We start from the raw sequence: 22,080 nt of genomic DNA, 5'->3' as shown, positions 1-22,080 counted from the left end.
TCCAACTCTGATATTCTATGATTCTATGATCTGTTAATTCTGTTCTTTAGGGGGAATGCTACCTTAGTGTGTTTCCTGCCTCAGACTATGTTACTGTCCTTGACTTGTATTCCAGTTTCATTATTAAAAACTGGCATGACTTCTTTCAGAAGATTCTGCTGGTTGGTAAGGTCATAACCAGATGGCAGTTAAAGCTCAGTGGAGCCAGATTCCCGAGTATCTTGTTAACACACAGGAATCCTTGCATGGCATTTTGCAATGAGAGCTGCTCTTCATGATACTGGAAGCAAATAGAAAACAAACAGAGGTACTGGTACTGGCGCAGCAAGCCTAAAGCATGAAATCTACCACGGAGAGAAACTCAAATGAAAAATTTTAACTGACAAGCTGGAAGAGCTTCACAAATATGCCACAAAATCCAATTCATGCTTAGGAACATAGGGATTTCCACATGTGATCAGACCAGTAACCAGTCACTGATGGTCATCATCACTGTAAATGCAGATGATCCTGAATCCTTCAATTACACTGGTCTACAATTTTTGAGAAGTCGTCTGCTTCAGAGATAAAATGTGCTATTTATTATGTATTTTGATGTGCTGAATTCAAATATGACAATTAAAACAACTGATTGGCTACTGTTTCTAAGATATTTAAGTTTTTACATTTTATGTCTATGTATATTGTGTAGATAGTAGAGTTTTAATCATAAATTGTAAACCTAGGTCTTTTCATGTGTTTATGGTTGCTTTACATGATAATATTTCACCTGTCCTGTTTATGTAACACTTTAAAAATCAGCAAAAGGGTTATATCAATAAAATGTATTATGAAACAAAAGGCAAAAAACTATTATGTACATAGTTTAGTCCTATTCAGTGTCTACTCGGCGCTTCTTGGCTTGTCTCTTGTATTCATTAAATGGAGCATCTCTTGTCACTGTCCAGCAATAGTCTGCAAGCATTGATGGGCTCCATTTGCCCTGATAGTGTTTCTCCATTGTTGCAATATCCTGGTGAAATCGCTCGCCGTGCTCGTCGCTCACTGCTCCGCAGTTCGGTGGAAAAAAATCTAGATGAGAGTGCAAAAAATGTATCTTTAGTGACATGTTGCAACCAAGGCTTTTGTAGGCCTTGAGGAGGTTTTCCACCAACAACCTGTAGTTTTCTGCCTTGTTGTTTCTGAGAAAATTTATTGCCACTAACTGAAAGGCTTTCCATGCCGTCTTTTCCTTGCCACGCAGTGCATGGTCAAATGCGTCATCTCGAAGAAGTTCACGAATCTGAGGACCAACAAAGACACCTTCCTTTATCTTAGCTTCACTTAACCTTGGAAATTTTCCACGAAGGTACTTGAAAGCTGCTAGTGTTTTGTCAATGGCCTTGACAAAGTTCTTCATCAGACCCAGCTTGATGTGTAAGGGTGGTAACAAAATCTTCCTTGATTCAACAAGTGGTGGATGCTGAACACTTTTCCTCCCAGGCTCCAATGACTGTCGGAGTGGCCAGTCTTTCTTGATGTAGTGGGAATCTCTTGCACGACTATCCCATTCGCAGAGAAAACAGCAGTACTTTGTGTATCCAGTCTGCAGACCAAGCAAGAGAGCAACAACCTTCAAATCGCCACAAAGCTGCCACTGATGTTGGTCATAGTTTATGCACCTCAAAAGTTGTTTCATGTTGTCATAGGTTTCCTTTATATGGACTGCATGACCAACTGGAATTGATGGCAAAACATTGCCATTATGCAGTAAAACAGCTTTCAGACTCGTCTTTGATGAATCAATGAACAGTCTCCACTCAGCTGGATCGTGAACGATGTTGAGGGCTGCCATCACACCATCCATGTTGTTGCAGGCTACAAGATCACCTTCCATGAAGAAGAATGGGACAAGATCCTTTTGACGGTCACGGAACATGGAAACCCTAACATCACCTACCAGGAGATTCCACTGCTGTAGTCTGGAGCCCAACAGCTCTGCCTTACTCTTGGGTAGTTCCAAATCCCTGACAAGGTCATTCAGTTCACCTTGTGTTATGAGGTGTGGTTCAGAGGAGGAGGATGGGAGAAAATGTGGGTCCTGTGACATTAATGGTTCAGGACCAGAAGTTTCATCCTCTTCCTCTTCCACATCTGACTTAAGTGAGAATGATTCTGGTGCATCAGGAACTGGCACTCCTTCCAGCAAGTGCTGGAGGAACCAACTAGGGGCAAAGCTTTTCTTGACCTGCTACTCACAAACAGAGAAGAACTAGTAGGGGAAGCAAAAGTGGATGGGAACCTGGGAGGCAGTGACCATGAGATGGTCGAGTTCAGGATCCTGACACAAGGAAGAAAGGAGAGCAGCAGAATACGGACCCTGGACTTCAGAAGAGCAGACTTTGACTCCCTCAGGGAACAGATGGGCAGGATCCCCTGGGAGAATAACATGAAGGGCAAAGGGGTCCAGGAGAGCTGGCTGTATTTTAAAGAATCCTTATTGAGGTTGCAGGAACAAACCATCCCGATGTGTAGAAAGAATAGTAAATATGGCAGGCGACCAGCTTGGCTAAACAGTGAAATCCTTGCTGATCTTAAACGCAAAAAAGAAGTTTACAAGAAGTGGAAGAATGGACAAATGACCAGGGAGGAGTATAAAAATATTGCTCAGGCGTGCAGGAGTGAAATCAGGAAGGCCAAATCACACTTGGAGTTGCAGTTAGCAAGAGATGTTAAGAGTAAAAAGAAGGGTTTCTTCAGGTATGTTAGCAACAAGAAAAAAATCAAGGAAAGTGTGGGCCCCTTACTGAATGAGGGAGGCAACCTAGTGACCGAGGATGTGGAAAAAGCTAATGTACTCAATGATTTTTTTGCCTCTGTCTTCACGAACAAGGTCAGCTCCCAGACTGCTGCACTGGGCAGTACAGCATGGAGAGAAGGTGACCAACCCTCTGTGGAGAAAGAAGTGGTTCGGGACTATTTAGAAAAACTGGACGTGCACAAGTCCATGGGGCCGGATGCGCTGCATCCGAGGGTGCTAAAGGAGTTGGCGGGTGAGATTGCAGAGCCATTAGCCATTATTTTTGAAAACTCATGGCGATCGGGGGAGGTTCCAGATGACTGGAAAAAGGCTAATGTAGTGCCTATCTTTAAAAAAGGGAAGAAGGAGGATCCGGGGAACTACAGGCCAGTCAGCCTCACCTCAGTCCCTGGAAAAATCATGGAGCAGGTCCTCAAGGAATCAATTATGAAACATTTAGAGGAGAGGAAAGTGATCAGGAACAGTCAGCATGGATTCACGAAGGGGAAGTCGTGCCTGACTAACCTAATTGCCTTCTATGATGAGATAACTGGCTCTGTGGATGAGGGGAAAGCAGTGGATGTGTTATTCCTTGACTTTAGCAAAGCTTTTGATACTGTCTCCCACAGTATTCTTGCCGCCAAGTTAAAGAAGTATGGGCTGGATGAATGGACTGTAAGGTGGATAGAAAGCTGGCTAGATCGTCGGGCTCAACGGGTAGTGATCAATGGCTCCATGTCTAGTTGGCAGCCGGTTTCAAGCGGAGTGCCCCAAGGGTCGGTCCTGGGGCCGGTTTTGTTTAATATCTTTATTAATGATCTGGAGGATGGTGTGGACTGCACTCTCAGCAAGTTTGCAGATGACACTAAACTAGGAGGCGTGGTAGATACACTAGAGGGTAGGGATCGGATACAGAGGGACCTAGACAAATTAGAAGATTGGGCCGAAAAAAACCTGATGAGGTTCAACAAGGACAAGTGCAGAGTCCTGCACTTAGGACGGAAGAATCCCATGCACTGCTACAGACTAGGGACCAAATGGCTATGTAGCAGTTCTGCAGAAAAGGACCTAGGGGTCACAGTGGACGAGAAGCTGGATATGAGTCAACAGTGTGCTCTTGTTGCCAAGAAGGCTAACGGCATTTTGGGCTGTATAAGTAGGGGCATTGCCAGCAGATCGAGGGACGTGATCGTTCCCCTTTATTCGACATTGGTGAGGCCTCATCTGGAATACTGTGTCCAGTTTTGGGCCCCACACTACAAGAAGGATGTGGAAAAATTGGAAAGAGTCCAGCGGAGGGCAACAAAAATGATTAGGGGTCTGGAGCACATGACTTATGAGGAGAGGCTGAGGGAACTGGGATTGTTTAGTCTCCAAAAGAGAAGAATGAGGGGGGATTTGATAGCAGCCTTCAACTACCTGAAGGGGGGTTCCAAAGAGGATGGAGCTCGGCTGTTCTCAGTGGTGGCAGATGACAGAACAAGGAGCAATGGTCTCAAGTTGCAGTGGGGGAGGTCCAGGTTGGATATCAGGAAAAACTATTTCACTAGGAGGGTGGTGAAACACTGGAATGCGTTACCTAGGGAGGTGGTGGAGTCTCCTTCCTTGGAGGTTTTTAAGGCCCGGCTTGACAAAGCCCTGGCTGGGATGATTTAGCTGGGAATTGGTCCTGCTTTGAGCAGGGGGTTGGACTAGATGACCTCTTGAGGTCCCTTCCAACTCTGATATTCTATGATTCTATGATTCTCCGTGGGGTACTGGGCGTATAGCTGATGGAATGTTTGGATAATGCACAGTCCACTTTTTCTTCTTTGACACACCTTTCCCAACTGGAGGCACCATGCAGAAGTAACAATTGCTGGTATGATCTGTTGGCTCTCTCCAAATCATTGGCACTGCAAAAGGCATAGATTTCCTTTTCCTGTTCAATCACTGGCGAAGATTTGTTGCACAAGTGTTGCAGCATATGTGTGGGGCCCACCTCTTGTCCTGATCTCCAATTTTGCAGCCAAAATAAAGGTGATAGGCTTTCTTAACCATAGTGGTTATACTGCGCTTTTGTGATGCAAAAGTCACTTCACCACAAACATAGCAGAAGTTATCTGCACTGTTCACACAAGTACAAGGCATCTCTGCTCACTTTGGCTAAACAGAAGTGTGTCCCTTTGCAAAATCAAACACTGACAAATAAGAGAGCACGACACTGTATGATTTCTAGAGCTGATATAGGGCAATTTGTTCAGCAGAGTGATGTAAGCTTCGTTATGATTGCATCATCCATGACTTCTAGGAATAACATGATGCAATTCATATCATGTATGACGCAATACCAGCTTCAGATTGCATCATTCATTGTTTTGCCTAAAAAGCAAGTACTGTCCAAACCCAGTCATAGATCCAGTCAAAGATGTATTTTAGTCATTTCTGGTTTAAATTGAGATCCCTTCCCTTTATAACTCACTTATCCTCCGCCATTCCCAAGTCAAGGATCGTATATACTGACCCAATAGCATATCTTGAAAACTAGAGCCAATCAACAATTTTAAGCATCATTTTCGTTCTCAGTGACACAGAATTAGTAAAGTTTGACTACATTTATTTCAGAAGCATTTTGGCTGTAGGGCAGTGTTATACCTTGTGAAAGGCTAGCTGTAAATTGTGTACAAAAGTCCTGTGTAATCTATTCTCTAATAAAATAAATGGACAGAAGCATTTTCTGCAGAACAAACAATGAAAGCCTCTCTAAGCACAGCTCAGAAAGAGCCAGAGAAAAAGAAAGCAATTTTACAATGTATAAATCGCAGCAATAAAGATGGACTAAATCATTCCACCTCTGTATTTAAAATATTAGAGAGGCCACATTTGGAATACTCGATGCCTTTAACTTGATTTTCACAAAGCAGAGCAGAGTTATAATCACAAGTGCATTGTGTGCAGCTGTCAATTCAGAGATCTGAAAACTAGAGATAAAACATTCTAAACTAATCGCTGGAGTGTCTTGTTATATTTATACAATGAAAACTATTTACAAAAATAGTCAAATTAAAATGTAAGGGCATCTTTTGGGGGTTTATTAACAACATCCTTGTGGTATTAAAATACAGCAAAGATGCATGTGGAATCTTCAAGACTGTTAATGCTACAGTATGTGTCAGGGTCCCTGTTACACCAGTGCTGTCTCACTGAGGTCTCACTAGCTTCCAAAACAGATTCATTTTGGAACAGCAACAATTCCACACTTGTCTCATTCACACACCGTCTCTCCCTCCCTCCCATAACTATACCTCCCCAGCTGCAACTGCAGAAATATTTATGCAGACGTTCTTTTCCACTTAAAAAGAAGAGTTAACTCTTTGTCTGCTGGCTGGTATTTGGCAAAGATGAACATCATTTGCTGAAGCAGTGCTGTTGCAATGGTATGCCTGTCCTCCAAAGGACAACTGTAGGGGAATGCAGCAGAGAAGTGGTCGAAGAGGGGAACTGAGGCAGGGTTTGTTGGAGAAGTGTATACAGGTAGGGTCAACCCAAGTAAAAATTGGGATTATACTGTAGATCATACACAATCTCTCGAGGAAGCTCCTTCCCTTTTGTTTTGGGAATCCACGTGTCACGGCTCAGCCATATTTCCAATATTCCTCCACTACCAAAATGAATGTAGCCCTAAGCTCCTCACCGCATCTTTCTCCTCTCCTGGGACACTCTCTAGCACTAGTTCCCTTTAGCCTCCCTTGTCAACACAGCATTTCCTGCAGTATTCCTAGTATTCCTGTCATCAAATTGTCACAGGATGCCCTAGGACTCCTTCCACGACCTCCGACTGCCTCCATAACAGCAGAGCTTCTCGTTAGCCATTACTCTCGGGCAGGCTTCATTTCATCCTCTGATCTGTCGTATTTTACAATTAGAGCTAGAGAAGGATTTGTTCCTTTCCACTCTCTCCTATACACTTTTCCATCCTCTTTGCACCTGAAGGTTTATCACTAATATGCCTTTTCCTTACAGGACTGGATCTCTGATTACTTTTCACACTTTGTCAAACAAAACCCTGGGGCATCCTGGAACACTTTCTAATTCAGCTCACTTTCTCCCTCCTTCTCACTATCTTTTCCCATGGGATTCTTTCCGGCATACACCTCCTTCAAACAAGCTTATTCTCTGCTGAAATTTCAGGTCCTCGTTTTCTCCCTTTTCAGCCCTGATTATAAATCAATGGTTCAAAATTGCTGAGATCTTTCAACTGCCTCCCCCCTCCCACTCCTCTCAAGGAAATCTCAAAATGATCACAAAGTTATTTCAAGCAAAGGCAGACACTGTGTGAGTGCTCTGAAGGTAAAACAGAGCCACTCCCCTCAGAAAAGGCGTGGCACTGAGAGGGCTTCTGAAATCTGTTCATAAGCATGCAATTAAAAGGCATTCTGCTGCTGCCAGTAAGTCAGTCTGTTCCCATTTCTGATTTCAATGAGCAGTTCTGGACTGATTCCATTTTACCCCAGTGTATGTGAGAGGGGAATCAGTCCCTGTACTTGCTCTTAGTGATTGATAAGACATGTCAGTTCAATGCTGAGACTGCATATGTTACTAACTCACCTCTCAAAAGAGACTAACATTACAACCTGTGGGTCAGTTCTGGGCCCAGCGAGAGAGTCTGGGGAGCAGAGCGCATAGCAACCACACGCAATGGGGAGGCTTTGCAGCCACAAGCATGTCTGGGTATCCTGCGCTGCACCAGTCACAGGCTAAGCCCAGCCCTATTTCTATTGGCAATCAGGTGGTGGGGGAAGACGTCAGGTAGGCAGTGCTATGCTGTTGTCCCAGAGGGAAGCAGACAGGTTCCTTCCCAGGTGAGTGACAGCCAGGGGGCATGAACAGGCCACATGGCTCAAGAAACACAGCTCTGAAACAGGATTGTCAGTGGGGAGAGGAGAAGAGGCCATTGGGAGGAAGATCTCCCCGAAGGAAATCACAGGGTATGGGAGAATCTCCTCCAGCAACTCCCACCAACCCAGCCTCTCCTGTAACACAATACCTGGAACTCTCCCTTCCCCATGCAGGAGAGGCAGCCCCAGGGTGGCACGGACTTCTGCCACATCACGGACTGACAGAGAGAGTCAGGATTGAGATAGGGCTGCTATGGGCAGGGGAAGGAGCTCCTCTGCCTAATTCCCCACCCCCAGCAGCTCCACATCATCCAGTAGGATCAGCTGACTTCGGAGTCATTCAGTGAGGTGCATTGCTGGCGCAGTGATTTGGCCCCGTACAAATCGGGAACACTTCAAAGGGGAGGGAGAGCCTATGTGAGCTGAGGCTGACTCATCCGTCCCCAGTTGAGTAATGATGCAGAGAGAGAGGCTGGTAAACGGATTACATCAATGTGAAGAGATCATATTAATTACAGAGAGGGAATAAGCGCGAAGGAAATCACCTATTTTAAGACACAATCCAAGTGAACAATCCTGACATTAACAAGCAGGGATGAGGACACCAGGACTGGGGCCCCACTGTGGCCATTCGTGAGTAAAACAGAAGACACCTGTCAACACGGAGCATTTGCAGACCAGGGGAAGATGAGCTGAGACACCCTAGGAGTCACCACACAGCAGCATGGTAACCTGCCTACCCCCTGTGGGCTCATGGAACCCCAAAAAGAATGTTGGCATCTAAAGCACAAGGTTAAAAAAGGTCTTGACCAGAGCCAGGATGCTCTTGGTTCATGCCAATCCATCACTTAGTAGGCAGGCAGGGAACATGTGGTGGGTGTAGTCAGAGTACAGCTGATCAGTCAGGCATGCTGCACGCTAGCTGCGAGTAGCAGAGAAGCCCTGCTGGGAACGCTGCAAAGAGGAAATTACTGGCAGGAATTGAGCCTTCTGACCACATGGGCTTGTGCTGTTGTTCCCTGGCCATGGGAGGACAGAGAAGGCCACAGCATGCAAGGCTGAAGCCCGGAACACTCTGGCACCACCTTAGAAACATAGCTCTCCAAAGGAAGGAAATCACCAAAAGTGGTTCTTAATCGGGCTAACTACTTTGGAACAGACCCCTCCATGAGCGGGGACACAAAGGAGGAGCGAGCCAAGAACCCCTCCCAAGACTTCCATCTTCCCTGGGTTGAGACAAGGCCCCTCTGTGTGGTTCAAGCAGAGACTAAGCAGAGTACATGGAATGAGAGGTGTATGGGTGAGTGTTATCAGCAAGCAGGAAACTCTTCTTTCAGTTCATCACATGGCAAGCCTAAGATGTCCTGCACTTCCTGTCAAGGCCCATGTCAACAAAGGGGACCAAAAAGGAGGACAAAATTAGCCTTGAAAAGGAAGAGGTGAGCTTTAAAAAGTCATAAAAATGGGCACTTGGCACATCAAAGGATAAGGGCCTACCTCAAGGAAGCAGGGAGCTGTTTACCACCACTTTATAAATGGTATTTTCTCACTGTGCGGGGCAGCTACAGCAAGGACAAGCCAAACCCAAACCCTAAGAACGGGTTCCCTTTGGATTTCAGGAGAAAAGGCGGTTCTGAGCCTATCCCCACACTGAACCTGCTCCTTTGGCTTGGGTTGTAGATCCAAATACCAGAAAGACACTCCTCTCCCAGTCCCGGGGCCTGTTCCAGTCCTGGTGTCAAAGGAACAGCCCCCAATGGAGACAATGAGCTTGCACCTCCTTCCACCAGAGCGACATTTGGACCCTGGTTCAGAACAATTCATGAAATTTTGACACCATCAAACACAAACCTTGCCCTAACTCAGCTTTGGCCCCTTAACCCAGAGTAAACCTAATTTGGATCCTAATCCAAATACTACCCCCCTTAGGCAACACAGTCACAAAGCAGGTCACACAAATGAGAAAGATTAGACCTAGTCAGTCTGAAAGTTTGATTTTCAGGCTCACACCTTCACATGAAGCCTTTCAATGTCAACTGGCATTTATGCCTTCCAGTGCAGTAGTTAAACATCTAAGTACCCAGGATAGGGGTGCAAGATCCATTTGCATCAACAAATCAGAGTTTTAAGATGCAGAAAAATGTGTGTGCTACACACTGAAGCATCAGGCACTTAGGTGCACAAATTTAGCTGGTAGGTTACAGTCACTTTATAACTATAGCTATCAGAAGCATCTTATTGTATGTCGTGCTCCAACACTGAGCTGATAACATGGTGATCAGTGCAGTACACAACCTACAGAAATTAGACAACACCATAGACTGGTAAAGGTCCAAGTGATGGCTCTTACCTTGTCATTGTTCCTCAGAATCAGCGGGACTTCATAGATCTCACAAGGGGCATAGTTCTGAAATACCACCTCTGATGGGAAGGGCTGAAACAAGCTCTGCTCCAGGTCAACTGAAGAGAACTAAAGATGTAAAGAGACACTCAGTAAGTAGACACAGAAATGCTGGGAGGAATGGGGTCATGAATGCAAATTCTGCATTGCTCTTTAGCAGGATGCAAGCTAGACCATCTCTATAAGCAATTATATAAGGTTTGCAGTGGACACTCCCCAAAAGAGCTGTGGAACAACTGAGATCAGTGAATTTACAGAGGACCCCAATGGAGATACTCTAGAGATGATTGTTGCCCATTGACTTTATAGCCTGCATTCACCCGGATATAAAGACATCAGGGTCCAGATCCTCAGATATTTAAAATGCCTAACTTGCATAGGAGTAAGGCATGGGAATTAGGCACCTAAATGCCTTTGGGGAGCCCATGGAGGTTATGTGCCTAAATGCCTTTGAGGGTCTGGGAGGATCCTATGGGAGTAAGGTACTTAAATGCCTTTGAAGATCTGGCCCAGGAGACTAGAGGGCAGAGAGTTTTACTGTCAGTAAGGAAGGCGACCGAGAGAAGCAATGCAGCAGCTGTTCAGAGTTCAACAAAAGATGACAGAGGACAAGGCTATATGATTTCACATTACCTTGGTGTCACTGGAGGATTTGAATGAGGACAGAACTTTGGTTACATAATCTTTTCTGGTGAGTTTTAAACCGGAGCAAGGAGTACTCAACTTTGTCCTTTCAAGCCTGTGTTCTTTCACGCTGTTCTTTGAGCATGTCTAGGAACGTGCACTGACACAAAGAGCAGGGGGTTGTGGGGCAAAGCAGCACATATTAGGAGGAGATTCTTAGGCTAGCCCTAAATATTTTAATCTGTCTAGGCAGATACCATCTCCACATTCTAATAAGGAGGCATCCTGCGCCAAGACCCTCAAGGGACATCTGAGTCTAGACCAGTAGTTTTCAACCTTTTTTCATTTGTGGACTCCTAAAAAATTTCAAATGGAGGTGCAGACCCCTGTGGAAATCTTAGACATGGTCTGCGGATCCACAGACTACAGGTTGAAAACCACTGGTCTAGACAGAGAAGGCTTGCGTGATGAAATCCTGGCCCCACTGAAGTCAATGGGAGTTTTGCCATTGACTGTAGTGGGGCCAGGTTTTCCTCCACAGGTGGGGGAGGATTGTCAGTGTGTGCTGTCAACTATTTCTGGTCCCTGGAGTTTGGATATGTTCCAAGTTTCCTGTGCTATTTAGGATAGTTCTCAACCAATTTGTTACAGGTTTCGGCTGGGGATTTTCTGCTCTGTAGAACACTTCAGTAATGTATCCTCTTGGAATAGGTATTACATAGTGAGCAAGAAACCAAGTTTAAATGTTTATCCTGCTAAGCATGCATCCAAGCTGTCAGAGGGGCATTCCCCTGTGCAACTTCCATGGTATCATGACCCTGAAGGTCTCCAACCTGGGTTCACCTCCCTGTCTTACCCAGCAGCTTGGTACTAAACAACCTACGGAGAGACCATGAAACCTGAACCAATATCAGGAAGGCCTCCCCTAGGCCCTGACTGGAGAAACAATGGGACATTTGATTGGTCAGAGCTTCCTATTTAAACCCAAAGGAAGGCACTGGAAGTTATCTGCACAATTGGGCTCTACCTGGCTGCAGCCTGGAATGCTCACCCAGCCCTATGTACTGTGACCTGCCTGATTCCCAGTATCCTCACCTTGGCCTGACGCCTGGTGAGAGAAATAGTGCCTGGCCCCATCCGAATTAGTTCATCTGGTTCCCCGTAACCTGAACACAATCCTTCATGTCAAGGGCTGAGAACCAGGCCCCAGTGGGGGAGAGAGGAAGGGATAATAGAAGCCAGCATCACCATACATAATTTGGACTTTCGGATAAAGCTATTTAGTATGCACAGGTCTAGAATGGGGCAGCCCTTCCATCCTTCTTGGGGATGAGGAAGTAAGGGGAGTAGAAGCCTTCAGTCTCTATGGCGCCCGTTGCAAGAAGAGCTTCGGCCTCTTGTTGGAGAAGGCACTGATGGGGAGAGTCCCCTGGAGGTGTCTGGGTGGGGGTGGGGTGAGGGAAATGATAGAAATTTTATGGAGTGTCCATGGTGGATTATTTCCAGGACCCCATGGTCCATGGTGATCTTGTCCCAGTTGTGGGTGAATAGGGCAAGACGGCCCCCAAAGAAGATGTGTGGGGCCACGGATGGCGAGGGGGAGGGTTCGCAGCTCTCAACTGACACATCAGAAGCGTGCCTTGGGTTGTCGGTGGGTGAGAGTCGAGGAAATGGCTGTGGCTGAGGTCATGGGTCGCTGACGCTGGGACTGGTGGTGCTGGCGTGGGGGTTCCTGGTGCCGCTGCTAGTACAGCGGGTAGGGTACATATGGCCGGGGGTGGAATTCTTGGAGCTGCTGTTTGTGCTGATGGCTGGAGTATAGATCCCCAGCGTAGCCCTCGAGTCCTTTAACGAGTGATGGTGCTCGTCAGTCTTAGCATAGAACAACTTGTCCTCATAAAAGGGGAGATCCTCTGTGGTCATTTGTACCTCTCGAGGGAAACCAGAGGACTGTACCCAGGACTCGCAGTGCATGAGGACGCCTTTGGCAAGTGAGCATGAGGATGTGTCAGATGCATTGACCACCATTTGGAGGCTGACTTCATCTACAAGGGTGCCCTTCATCCACCAGCGCCTGCAATTGCTGCTGCTGGTCTTGGGGTAGATTGTCCTTGAACTCTGCAAATGTAGGTGTTAAAATTGTATTTCGCCAGCAGAGCCTGATAGTTGGCAATGTGAAACTATGACACCGCAGAGGAGTAGTGGAGGCAGTTGGGAGCAAGAGTCAGAGCTGTGCCTGGATATTGGAGAAAATGTCGGCTCCGGTTCAGAAAAGCCCTCGGAGTCCAAAGATGCCTTCGGCAGCAGGCGAGCCAGCAGTGCGGACGGACCATGGTGTAGTGTGGGCATGATCCTCTCCGGCTGGAGCAGGACCAGCTTGTCTCCACAGTGATGGGCCGGAGAGCAGTGGCAAAGGTGGGTATGGGAAGCTCCAGTTCCTCCATGGAGAGAAAAGGCTCCAGACCGCCAGGGGTCCGAGGAGTGTCTCTAGAGGCTGCTGAAGACCGTGGTGGGGTCCCTGGAGACAGCTGCACTGAAGGTCTCAGAAATAGCAGTGGGATAGGCGGTGCAAATGCAGGAGACGGCACAGGGCTGGTGGGTACCGGGGCCATCGACAGGGCCGCTGGATCCTTTTTCTTCTTACTCTGACCCTCAAAACGGGGAAGCCTGGGTGTAAGTGCAGCAGTGTCAGCACACAACATGTCACCTGACCTGGCACGGCTCGGGGAGGAAATGCTGCCCTCGATGGGGACTTGCTTCTATACCGATGAGAGTGCTTTCTGCTCTCATGCCTCGGCCTGTCCACAACTGCCCGGTCCTGTCCATGGGAAGTGCTGGAAGGCGCACTCACCACCGGTGATGGACACTGCGCCGCTGGTTCCAATTCTAGAGAGCATGGGGAAACGCATGATGCACATGCGAGTCAACAGTCACTGCTATGAAAACTTTCCAGCTCTGGCGCATGGCACACATGTGCACCCATGATTAGAATACATATAGAGACCATCACTCAAAGAAGAAGAAATGAAAATCCAGACAAACTCCATTCATTTCAACTGAATTCTCTGCATTCATACTGGTGGAAACAAGATCAAAATCTGGCAAAAGACATGGAGCCTGAGACCCCTCTGACTTACACCAGGGTAAACTAGGAGTAGCTCCATTGAAATCAGTGATTGAGAGGACAGTCAGGCCCAGTGTGTGCAGGATTTAAACAAGTTGAATCCCATGTACTGCATCACTGTAAACATCACATCAAATAGAAAGAAAAAGGGAGCTGGAAGGAAAGGCAGGGAATGCTACCTTTTGATGGGAGGTTTCACTCATGTCTAAAAGCTCAATAATCCGAGGTGGCCGCATCTCATGAGTACTAGCCAGCTTCTGCTCCGTAGTAAGAGACATCTCCTTTAGGAAGGCAGATGGAGTCAGCTGCAATTCAAAACAACAGGACCCAGAGCTATATAAATGGCTTTTCTTGTTACAGTGCCGCTGATAAATAATTTGTGTTCTCAGCCGTTAGGGCAGTCCTGGAACTCCACTAAGTTCCCTGCTGAAATATTTAAAACTGGTAAATTAATTATACCGAGCGGAATATACATGCGCTACCTGAGAGATTCCGCCCTGTTTGTCTCTCTGTCAGCCATGATTGGAAATTACATCTGGCTGAGGAATTTGATTTGTTGGGGGTGGGGGGGGTGTTCCTTTAACTTTGCTGGCTCAAGCACGTGACTTGAAAGGAAAACAGCCTGTAAAATCCCATGGCTACAATTTTACACAATACTCACGCAAAGGCCCATGTAGGGACAACTTCTCTGAGGGAATTGTCAAGGCAAAGCATAAAAGAAATGGAGCGACAAGGTTCAAGGAAAGAGGAATGGCCCAAGTTTAGATCATCTAATTTTAATCAGCAATTGTCTGATCTTGCTTTGTCCTTATAGCCTTCCTGATGGAGCTCTAAAGAGCTGTTTCCATGGTATGAGCTAGCATTGGGCTGAATCCTGCTCACCTTATCTCAAACAGCAAACCCCATTCACTAAACATGTGGGTAAAAAGGGCTGGGTTTGACCCCTGACTCTACAAGCCCTTTATAACATGATTAGTCCTCACTTCACATGACATGAAGTCAGTGGCCCAGTGGATCCCTGCACTGGAACTGAGGTTGGCACAGGGTTCATGAGAGGGCAAGCTGGCATGATGTCATTTCTGTGTTCCTCTATTCTGGACTTGGTTCAACCCCGGGCACAGATTGCAGGAGCCTGAAGACTACCCAAACTTATGCCCAGCTGCCAAAGGCACTTAGGGGCTACTACATCAGCCAGGAATAGCTGGAGTGCAGTGGCACTCAGGCCAGGCTCCCTTCTCTCCCAGATCATCCTTGACATTCCCCAAGGGCTAGTGCAGGGATAGGTGTAGGGACATTATGGTGTCTTGGTGCCAGCTGGAGAAGCCCCTACACCAGGCAAATTCCCCAGGGCTGCTGGATCTTGCAGCAGGGTGGGATGAGTTGAGCCTAACAGGAATAGTCTCATAAGCTATGGCTTGCATAGCAAGTTCCTACTGCACCAATCACCGGAATCACTCCACTAGTTAAGGACCTGCTTCCAGTTTAAACTCTGAGGAGATGGCTGGCTGTTGTGCTGGGGTTCTCCTTTACTGCAAGGTCTGTGGTGAGGGCTGATGAGAATCCTCCCACTCCTTTCCTCTTACCCACCCCTTCCTCATCCATTGATCCTGGATCCCATAGAAGTGGCTTCCTGAAGTCAGAAGACAAAACAAAAGGGGGGATTACCTCCTCCACCTCTTTGTGGGAAAGGTGGGGGGCGGGAACTGGCACTATGGGGTCCCTCCCCACCGCTGATGTTGATCGGATATTCTAGCCATGTGTTAGGTACTTACAGTAACAGCCTTTTCTTCCTCTCTGACAAGTTTAGGATTACGAGGGGCCACAACTTTGCTCTGGAATCCTTCAGGCATCTTGGAGGGCCCTAAGGATTGATGAACCTTGCTGGATGGCATCCTCACATCATTTCTTAGCTCATCTGGAATAAGCAACAGTGCGATTTTTAAAAGCCAAAAAAATCCTTGGAATTAAAAGTCCTCAGCAACACCAGGTACGAGGCCCAATTTTCACCTGCTGCCTGGCCAGAGTGTAGACTCCACGGACTCAGAATGGGCAATTTACAGTCACTTTGCTCAAGAGCAAATGAAGATACAAGGTGCAAGGCTGCAGATACCCTGGGAGACCCATGGGAGCGTTCTAGTTTACAGGGCTTTAATTTTTAAACCTCTACTGCTAGATTCTCCTCTCACACTGGAACAAGTCAGAATAACACCCCCGAAGTCAATGGAGTTACACCAGCATAAAACATATGTCAGAGGTGAGCCATGCACATGGCCTCCCTGATCTCACTCCCTTCTCCACCATAAATGCCGTCTGCCCTGTCACTAACATGAGTTAGTGTTTGTGCAGGGGCTTGTGGGAGCGGAGTATTTCCATAATCATTGGTGTATTTTCTCTGGGAGTTTTGATCGAGTAAGGACTGCAGTGCTGGGGTGGGACTCAGTGTAATTCCAAGCTGTGAGCATCAATTAAGACACTAAAGGGTGGCAGCAGCCTCCACTGTGAACCTCATTCTTGGCAGCCAGTGGCTCTAGAGAGCCAAGGATTCATTGACCAAACCCTCATCCTGCCCCAGGAAACCCCTTCAATAGTATCTCAGATACAGCCTCTGTGGAGCAGAGCATGTGAGAGACACAAACACACTGACACTACTGCCAAATCTTGCACCACACAGGTCCAGCGGTTTTGCTTTTTGGGCCCAACAGGAAGACCAGGGACAGGGGATTTTGGCCCTAGCAATCCAGGGCTGATGGGGTACGATGGCAGCAGCTCTTTGGGATGGATATTTCTCTCCTGAATAATCACCCACTTTACAAAGCATGGACGGATAACAGTGAAACCAGAGGAAATACGCTCAGAGCCAAACTGCCCAATGGTATCAGTGAGATCCTCAGGAGGAGGGGAGAATAAGGAAAAGCTATTTGAGTTCACCTAAATAATACATTTAAAAAAAATACAGTCGGAGCTGGCATGCACCCAGCTTGCCCCATCAGCGAATGGGTCTGCTCTGCCATGTCTGGAAGGAAACCCTCACATCATTTCCTTGACACATTAATGCTGTTTAAAACACTCATGTCCCTCTCACCTGGCTGCTGAGGAGGTGGGGCCTATAACAAATACTTGGTTATTTATGGTTATAAATGGTTTTTTACCATTTCAGGAAGTTGTTAATGTTTTTAATTGAGAGGAGGGCAAAGGGTTAGGGTTAGCATATTAAAAAAAACATATTTAAAAAAGGGAAGAAAGAGAACTGGGGGAACTACAGACCGGTCAGTCTCACTTCAGTCCCCAGCAAAATCATTGAGCAGGTACTCAAGGAATCCATTTTGAAGCACTTGGAGGAGAGGAAGGTGATCAGGAACAGTCAACATGGATTCACCAAGGGCAAGTCATGCCTGACCAACCTGATTGCCTTCTGTGATGAGATAACTGACTCTGTGAATATGGGGAAAACGGTGGATTGGGCCAAAAGAAATCTGAGGAGGTTCAACAAGGACAAGTGCAGAGTTCTGCACTTAGGACGGAAGGATCCCATGCACCAGTACAGACTGGGGACCGACTGGCTAAGCAGCAGTTCTGCAGAAAAGGACCTGGGGATTAAAGTGGATGAGAAGCTGGTTATGAGTCAGCAGTGTACCCTCGTTGCCAAGAAGGCCAACGTCATATTGGGCTGTATTAGTAGGAGTATTGCCAGCAGATCGAGGGAAGTGATTATTCCCCACTATTCAGCACTGGTGAGGCCACACCTGGAGTATTGTGTCCAGTTTTGGTCCCCACACTACGGAAGGGATTTGGACAAATTGGAGAACGTCCAGTGGAGGGCAACAAAAATTATTAGGGGGTTGGGGCACATGACTTATGAGGAGAGGCTGAGGGAACTGGACTTATTTAATCTGCAGAAGAGAAGAGTGAGGGGGGATTTGATAGCAGCCTTCAACTATCTGAAGGGAGGTTCCAAAGAAGATGGAGCAAGGCTGTTCTCAGTGGTGGCAGATGACAGAACATGGAGCAATGGTCTCAAGTTGCAGTGGGAAAGGTCTAGTTTGGATATTAGGAAACACTATTTCACTAGGAGGGTGGTGAAGCACTGGAATGGGTTACCTAGGGTCCGGTGTTGTTTAACATCTGTATCAATGACCAGGATGTAGGAATAGAGCGCATACTGATCAAATGTGCAGATGACACAAAATGGGGGGGGGGCTGCCAACACTTTGGAGGATAAAGCTAAAATTCAGAGGGATCTTGATAAATTGGAGAACTGGGCTAAAGACAACAAAATGAAATTCAACAAAGACAAATGTAAGGTGCTACACTTAGGGAAGAAAAACCAAATGCACGAATACAGAATGGGGGATAACTGGCTTGGCAGCAGCGCTGCTGAGAAAGGTCTGGGAGTTGTGGTGGATCACAACCTCAACGTGAGTCAGCAATGTGATGCTCTGGCAAAAAAAGCAAATGCAATTTTGGTTGCATTAACAGAGGCATAGCATGGGAGTGATAGTACCGCTCTACTTGGTGCTGGTTAGGCCTCAGTTGGAGTAGTGTGTCCAGTTTTGGTCACCAATGCATAGAAAGGATCCAGAGGTGAGTGACAAAGATGCTCAAAGGGCTGGAATGCAAGTCATATGAGCAAAGGCTGAAGGAACAGGGTAGGTTTAGTTTGGAAAAGGGTAGACTGAGGCGGGACATGATAGCGGTCTTCAAATATTGAAAGGCTGCCATAAGAAAGATGGAGAAAAGTTGTTCTCTCTTGTCACAGAGAGCAGGACAAAAGGTGATAAATTCAATCTACAGCACAGCAATTTTAGATTAAATCTCAGGAAAAACTTCGTATCTGTAAGAGCAATCAGCCAATGGAACGACGCCTAGGGAGGTTGTGGGAGCGCCTTCACTGGAGGTTTTCAAAGGAGGCTGGAGCCATCTGTCTTGGATGGTTTAGACACAACAAATCCTGCATCTTGGCAGGGGGTTAGACTAGATGACCCTTGGGTCCCTCCTAACCCTGTGGTTCTAAGCGCACTACCCCATACTGCACTCACTGCTTCTAGTGGGGGAAATCCAGCGCTGAATTGTCTAGCTAATGCGCATGTAAAATCTCAGCCACACCATTGCATTTACATGGGAATTCCCATTCAATATCAGTAAGTTTCCCAGGGACATGTCTGTTCAGCCAAGTTAACATTAACACACACGTTGTTCTGGGGGAAGGGTAGAATGTCACTTGGGGTCTGTCTGTCTACACTACAAAGAAAAACCTGTGGCACCAAGTCTCAGAGCCCAGCTCAATTGACTCAGACTCACGGGGCTCAGGCTGCAGGGCTAAAAACAGAAGTGTAGATGCTCAGGCTGGGGCTGGAGCCTGGGTACTAAGACCCTCCCCCTTGTGGGGTTTCAGGGCCTGGATTCCAGCATGAGCCCAAGTCAATTGCCCCAGGCTCTGGCTAGGGATGACAGGTGTCTGGTTTTTGACTGGAACGCCCAGTTGAAAAGGGATCCTGGCGGCTCCGGTCAGCATAGCCGCTAAAAGTCTGGTTGGCCACAGTGGGGCTGTGACTGGCTCCGTGCAGCTCCCGGGAACCGCAGCCAATGGGAGCTATGGGGCTGGCGCCTGCGGGCAGGGGCAGCGCACAGAACCCCTCGATGCCCCTCCGTCTAGGAGCTGGAGGGACATGCTGCCACTTCCCGGGAGCCATACGGACTTCCTCTGTCCCCAGGGCTGCCTGAGGTCAACGCCGCCTGGAGTCTGCACCCTGAACCCCCTCCAGTGCCCCAACCCCCTGCTCCATCTCAGAACCCCCTCCTGCACCCAAACTCCCTCCCAGAGCCTGCAGCCTGCACCCTCTCCCACACCCTAACCACCTGCCCCAGCCCTGAGCCCCCTCCTGCACTCCGAACCCTTCAGTCCCAATCTCCTGCACCCCAAATCCCTCATCCCTGGCCCCACCCCAGAGCTCAAATGCACAGTCAGAGCCCTCTCCCACTCTCCAAAGCCCTCAGCCCCACCCCACAGCCCAGAGCCCCCTCCTGCACCCCAAACCCCTCATGCCTAACCACAGTATAGAGCCCTCCCTCCCTGCCCGCACCTCAACCCCCTCCTGCATCCCACATGCCTCATCCCTGTCCCCAGCCCAGTGAAATTGAGCGAGTGAGCAAGAGTGGGGGAAAGCAAGCAAGGGAGGGAAGGGGGAATGGAGTGAGTGGGGGCAGGACCTCAGAGAAGGGGCGGGACAAGGGCGGGGCCTCGCGGCAGGGGTGAGGCAAAGATTTTCAGTTTTCTGCAATTAGAAAGTTGGCAATCCTAGCTCTGAAGTCACACAGGGCTCAATTGGTGTGAGCTGCAAATATATCACACAGAAGACATGCTAGAAAAGAGAACTGCAAAGAGGACAATACAATTTTAAACAGCCTCAGGGGCTAGATCCTATAAGGTATTGAGGACCATCAACTTCCCTTGACCACAGCTGGACTTAAAGGCACTCAGCATCTAGCTGGATCTGTCCCATATACAGTTGGCTTTGAAAAGAAAAGCATCATTCCAACAGCAACCTATGGAATAACAATTACCCCTCTCTGCCAAAGAATACGGCAATGCGAACTGGTCTACACTGACAACGGACATCAGCATAGCTATGTTTCTCAGAGACGTAGGTAAGCCAACCTAACCCCTGGTGTAGACAGTGCGAGGTCAACAGAAGAATTCTTCTGTCAATTTAGCTACCACCTCTTGGGGAAGTGGATCACCTACACCAACGGAAGATCCTATCCCCACATTGTAGTAACTGTCTACACCAGGGATTCTCAAACTGGGGGTCGGGACCCCTCGGGGAGTCACGAGGTTATTACATGGGGGGTCGCGAGCTGTCAGCCTCCACCCCAAACCCCGCTTTGCCTCCAGCATTTATAATGGTGTTAAATATATATAAAGTGTTTTTAATTGATAAGGGGGGGCCGCACTCAGAGGCTTGCTATGAGAAAGGGATCACCGGTACAAAAGTTTGAGAACCGCTGCTCTACACGGAAGCGCTACAGCAGCGCAGGGGCAGCTGTGCCTCTGTAGCGTGTTAAGTCTACACAAAGGAGCTCTGTCCCCCTTGGGAATGTATCAGAATAAGTCACGTTACAACACCATAAATGTATAAGCTGCAGTGTGTCGGAGGAAATCTGAGATGTTTAGAAAAGGGAAAAGAACAGGTTGTGTAAGGGTCACTAAGGATTATTTTAACGGAAGAGATTAAATAAATACAGTCACAAAGTACCACTCACAGCAATCCTCAAGGGAAAATCCACAAGGAGATGCTATATCCCAGTCCTGTGAACAATGACATGCACCTCTCCAGTTCTACTTCAAGGGTCGTCATTCGAGTTCATTCTAGTCAAGAACTAGACGCCTTCCCCACTTAGCCCATCTAAACTTCACTGATCTGTATCAATTGTCATTAAATACACAGGAGCAGATTTTCAGCTCTATTATCCAAACACACTGTGATTTACAGCAGAGTCCAGCAGTCAGGGACTAGGACTGCCAGTCAGGAGGTTTGAATTAGGAACATAGGCCTGGGCCATTGATCCGGTCCCCTGCTATTGCAGGCAATCCTGTCATATAACCCCATTCATTAACTCCTAGTCTCAGCTCTGCCACTGATTTGCAACAGTAAGTTGGGCAAGTCATCTACCCTTCCTGTGCCTCAGCTCCCCATCTGCAGATTAACAATAATGATGGGCTAGCCACTTATGTGACCTAGGGATGAAACGTGCTGAGTGGGATGGTCATGTGCCAGGCGCTCAGATCAGCAATGTGGCCGGATATCTGACTAGCAAGCAAAATAACACTGAAGTTGAAAGAAATTTGTCTACTTAAAAGTTTTAGTGTTAGATGCACCTAAGAGTAAGACTTAGGAATGCGGTTTTAGGAACTAGTGTGATTGTCTGGTTATTCTGCTCCTTCATGCCATATGTTAGTAAACTGCATAAGCACTTAGGGAGGGGATACATTTACCTTCCTCTCCAGCACCTCCCTACTCACCTTTTTAAAATGGGGGGGGGGCGAATAAACATGACATAACAGTCTAAAGCAGGGAGACTTCCAGACTGAGGCTTGGGAGTGGCAAGCGGCTCTTTAATGTGTCTCCTATTAAAACACTGTGATTTGATTATTAACCAATCTAAGTTATTAGCCAATCAGAATGCTTTTACTATGTTATTAACCAATTACAGAATACTTGGTCCGTCTTTTTGCTGTGACAATTATGTATATAATAAAAACAGTAAATGAAACAAT

At 47.3% G+C, this 22,080-nt stretch overlaps 1 protein-coding gene across 1 annotated transcript in view; it reads right to left on the bottom strand.

Annotated features, from left to right (window-relative positions):
* The window catches only part of HYDIN (HYDIN axonemal central pair apparatus protein), a 446,593-nt gene that overhangs the window by 354,199 nt on the left and 70,314 nt on the right, over positions 1–22,080 (bottom strand). The window contains exons 2-4 of the mRNA XM_065567801.1: positions 15,578–15,720; positions 13,985–14,110; positions 10,007–10,126 (exon numbers count right to left, since the gene is read on the bottom strand). Coding sequence (XP_065423873.1) covers positions 10,007–10,126; positions 13,985–14,110; positions 15,578–15,697 — 366 coding nt within the window. The 5' untranslated portion in view covers positions 15,698–15,720. The remainder of the gene's footprint in view (positions 1–10,006; positions 10,127–13,984; positions 14,111–15,577; positions 15,721–22,080) is intronic.

This window comes from Chrysemys picta, chromosome 14, assembly GCF_011386835.1.
Source record: "Chrysemys picta bellii isolate R12L10 chromosome 14, ASM1138683v2, whole genome shotgun sequence".
In the NCBI taxonomy this organism is placed as follows: Eukaryota; Metazoa; Chordata; order Testudines; family Emydidae; genus Chrysemys; species Chrysemys picta.
Note: the sequence above shows the minus strand (reverse complement) of the source record. Positions and strands in the feature narration are given on the sequence as shown.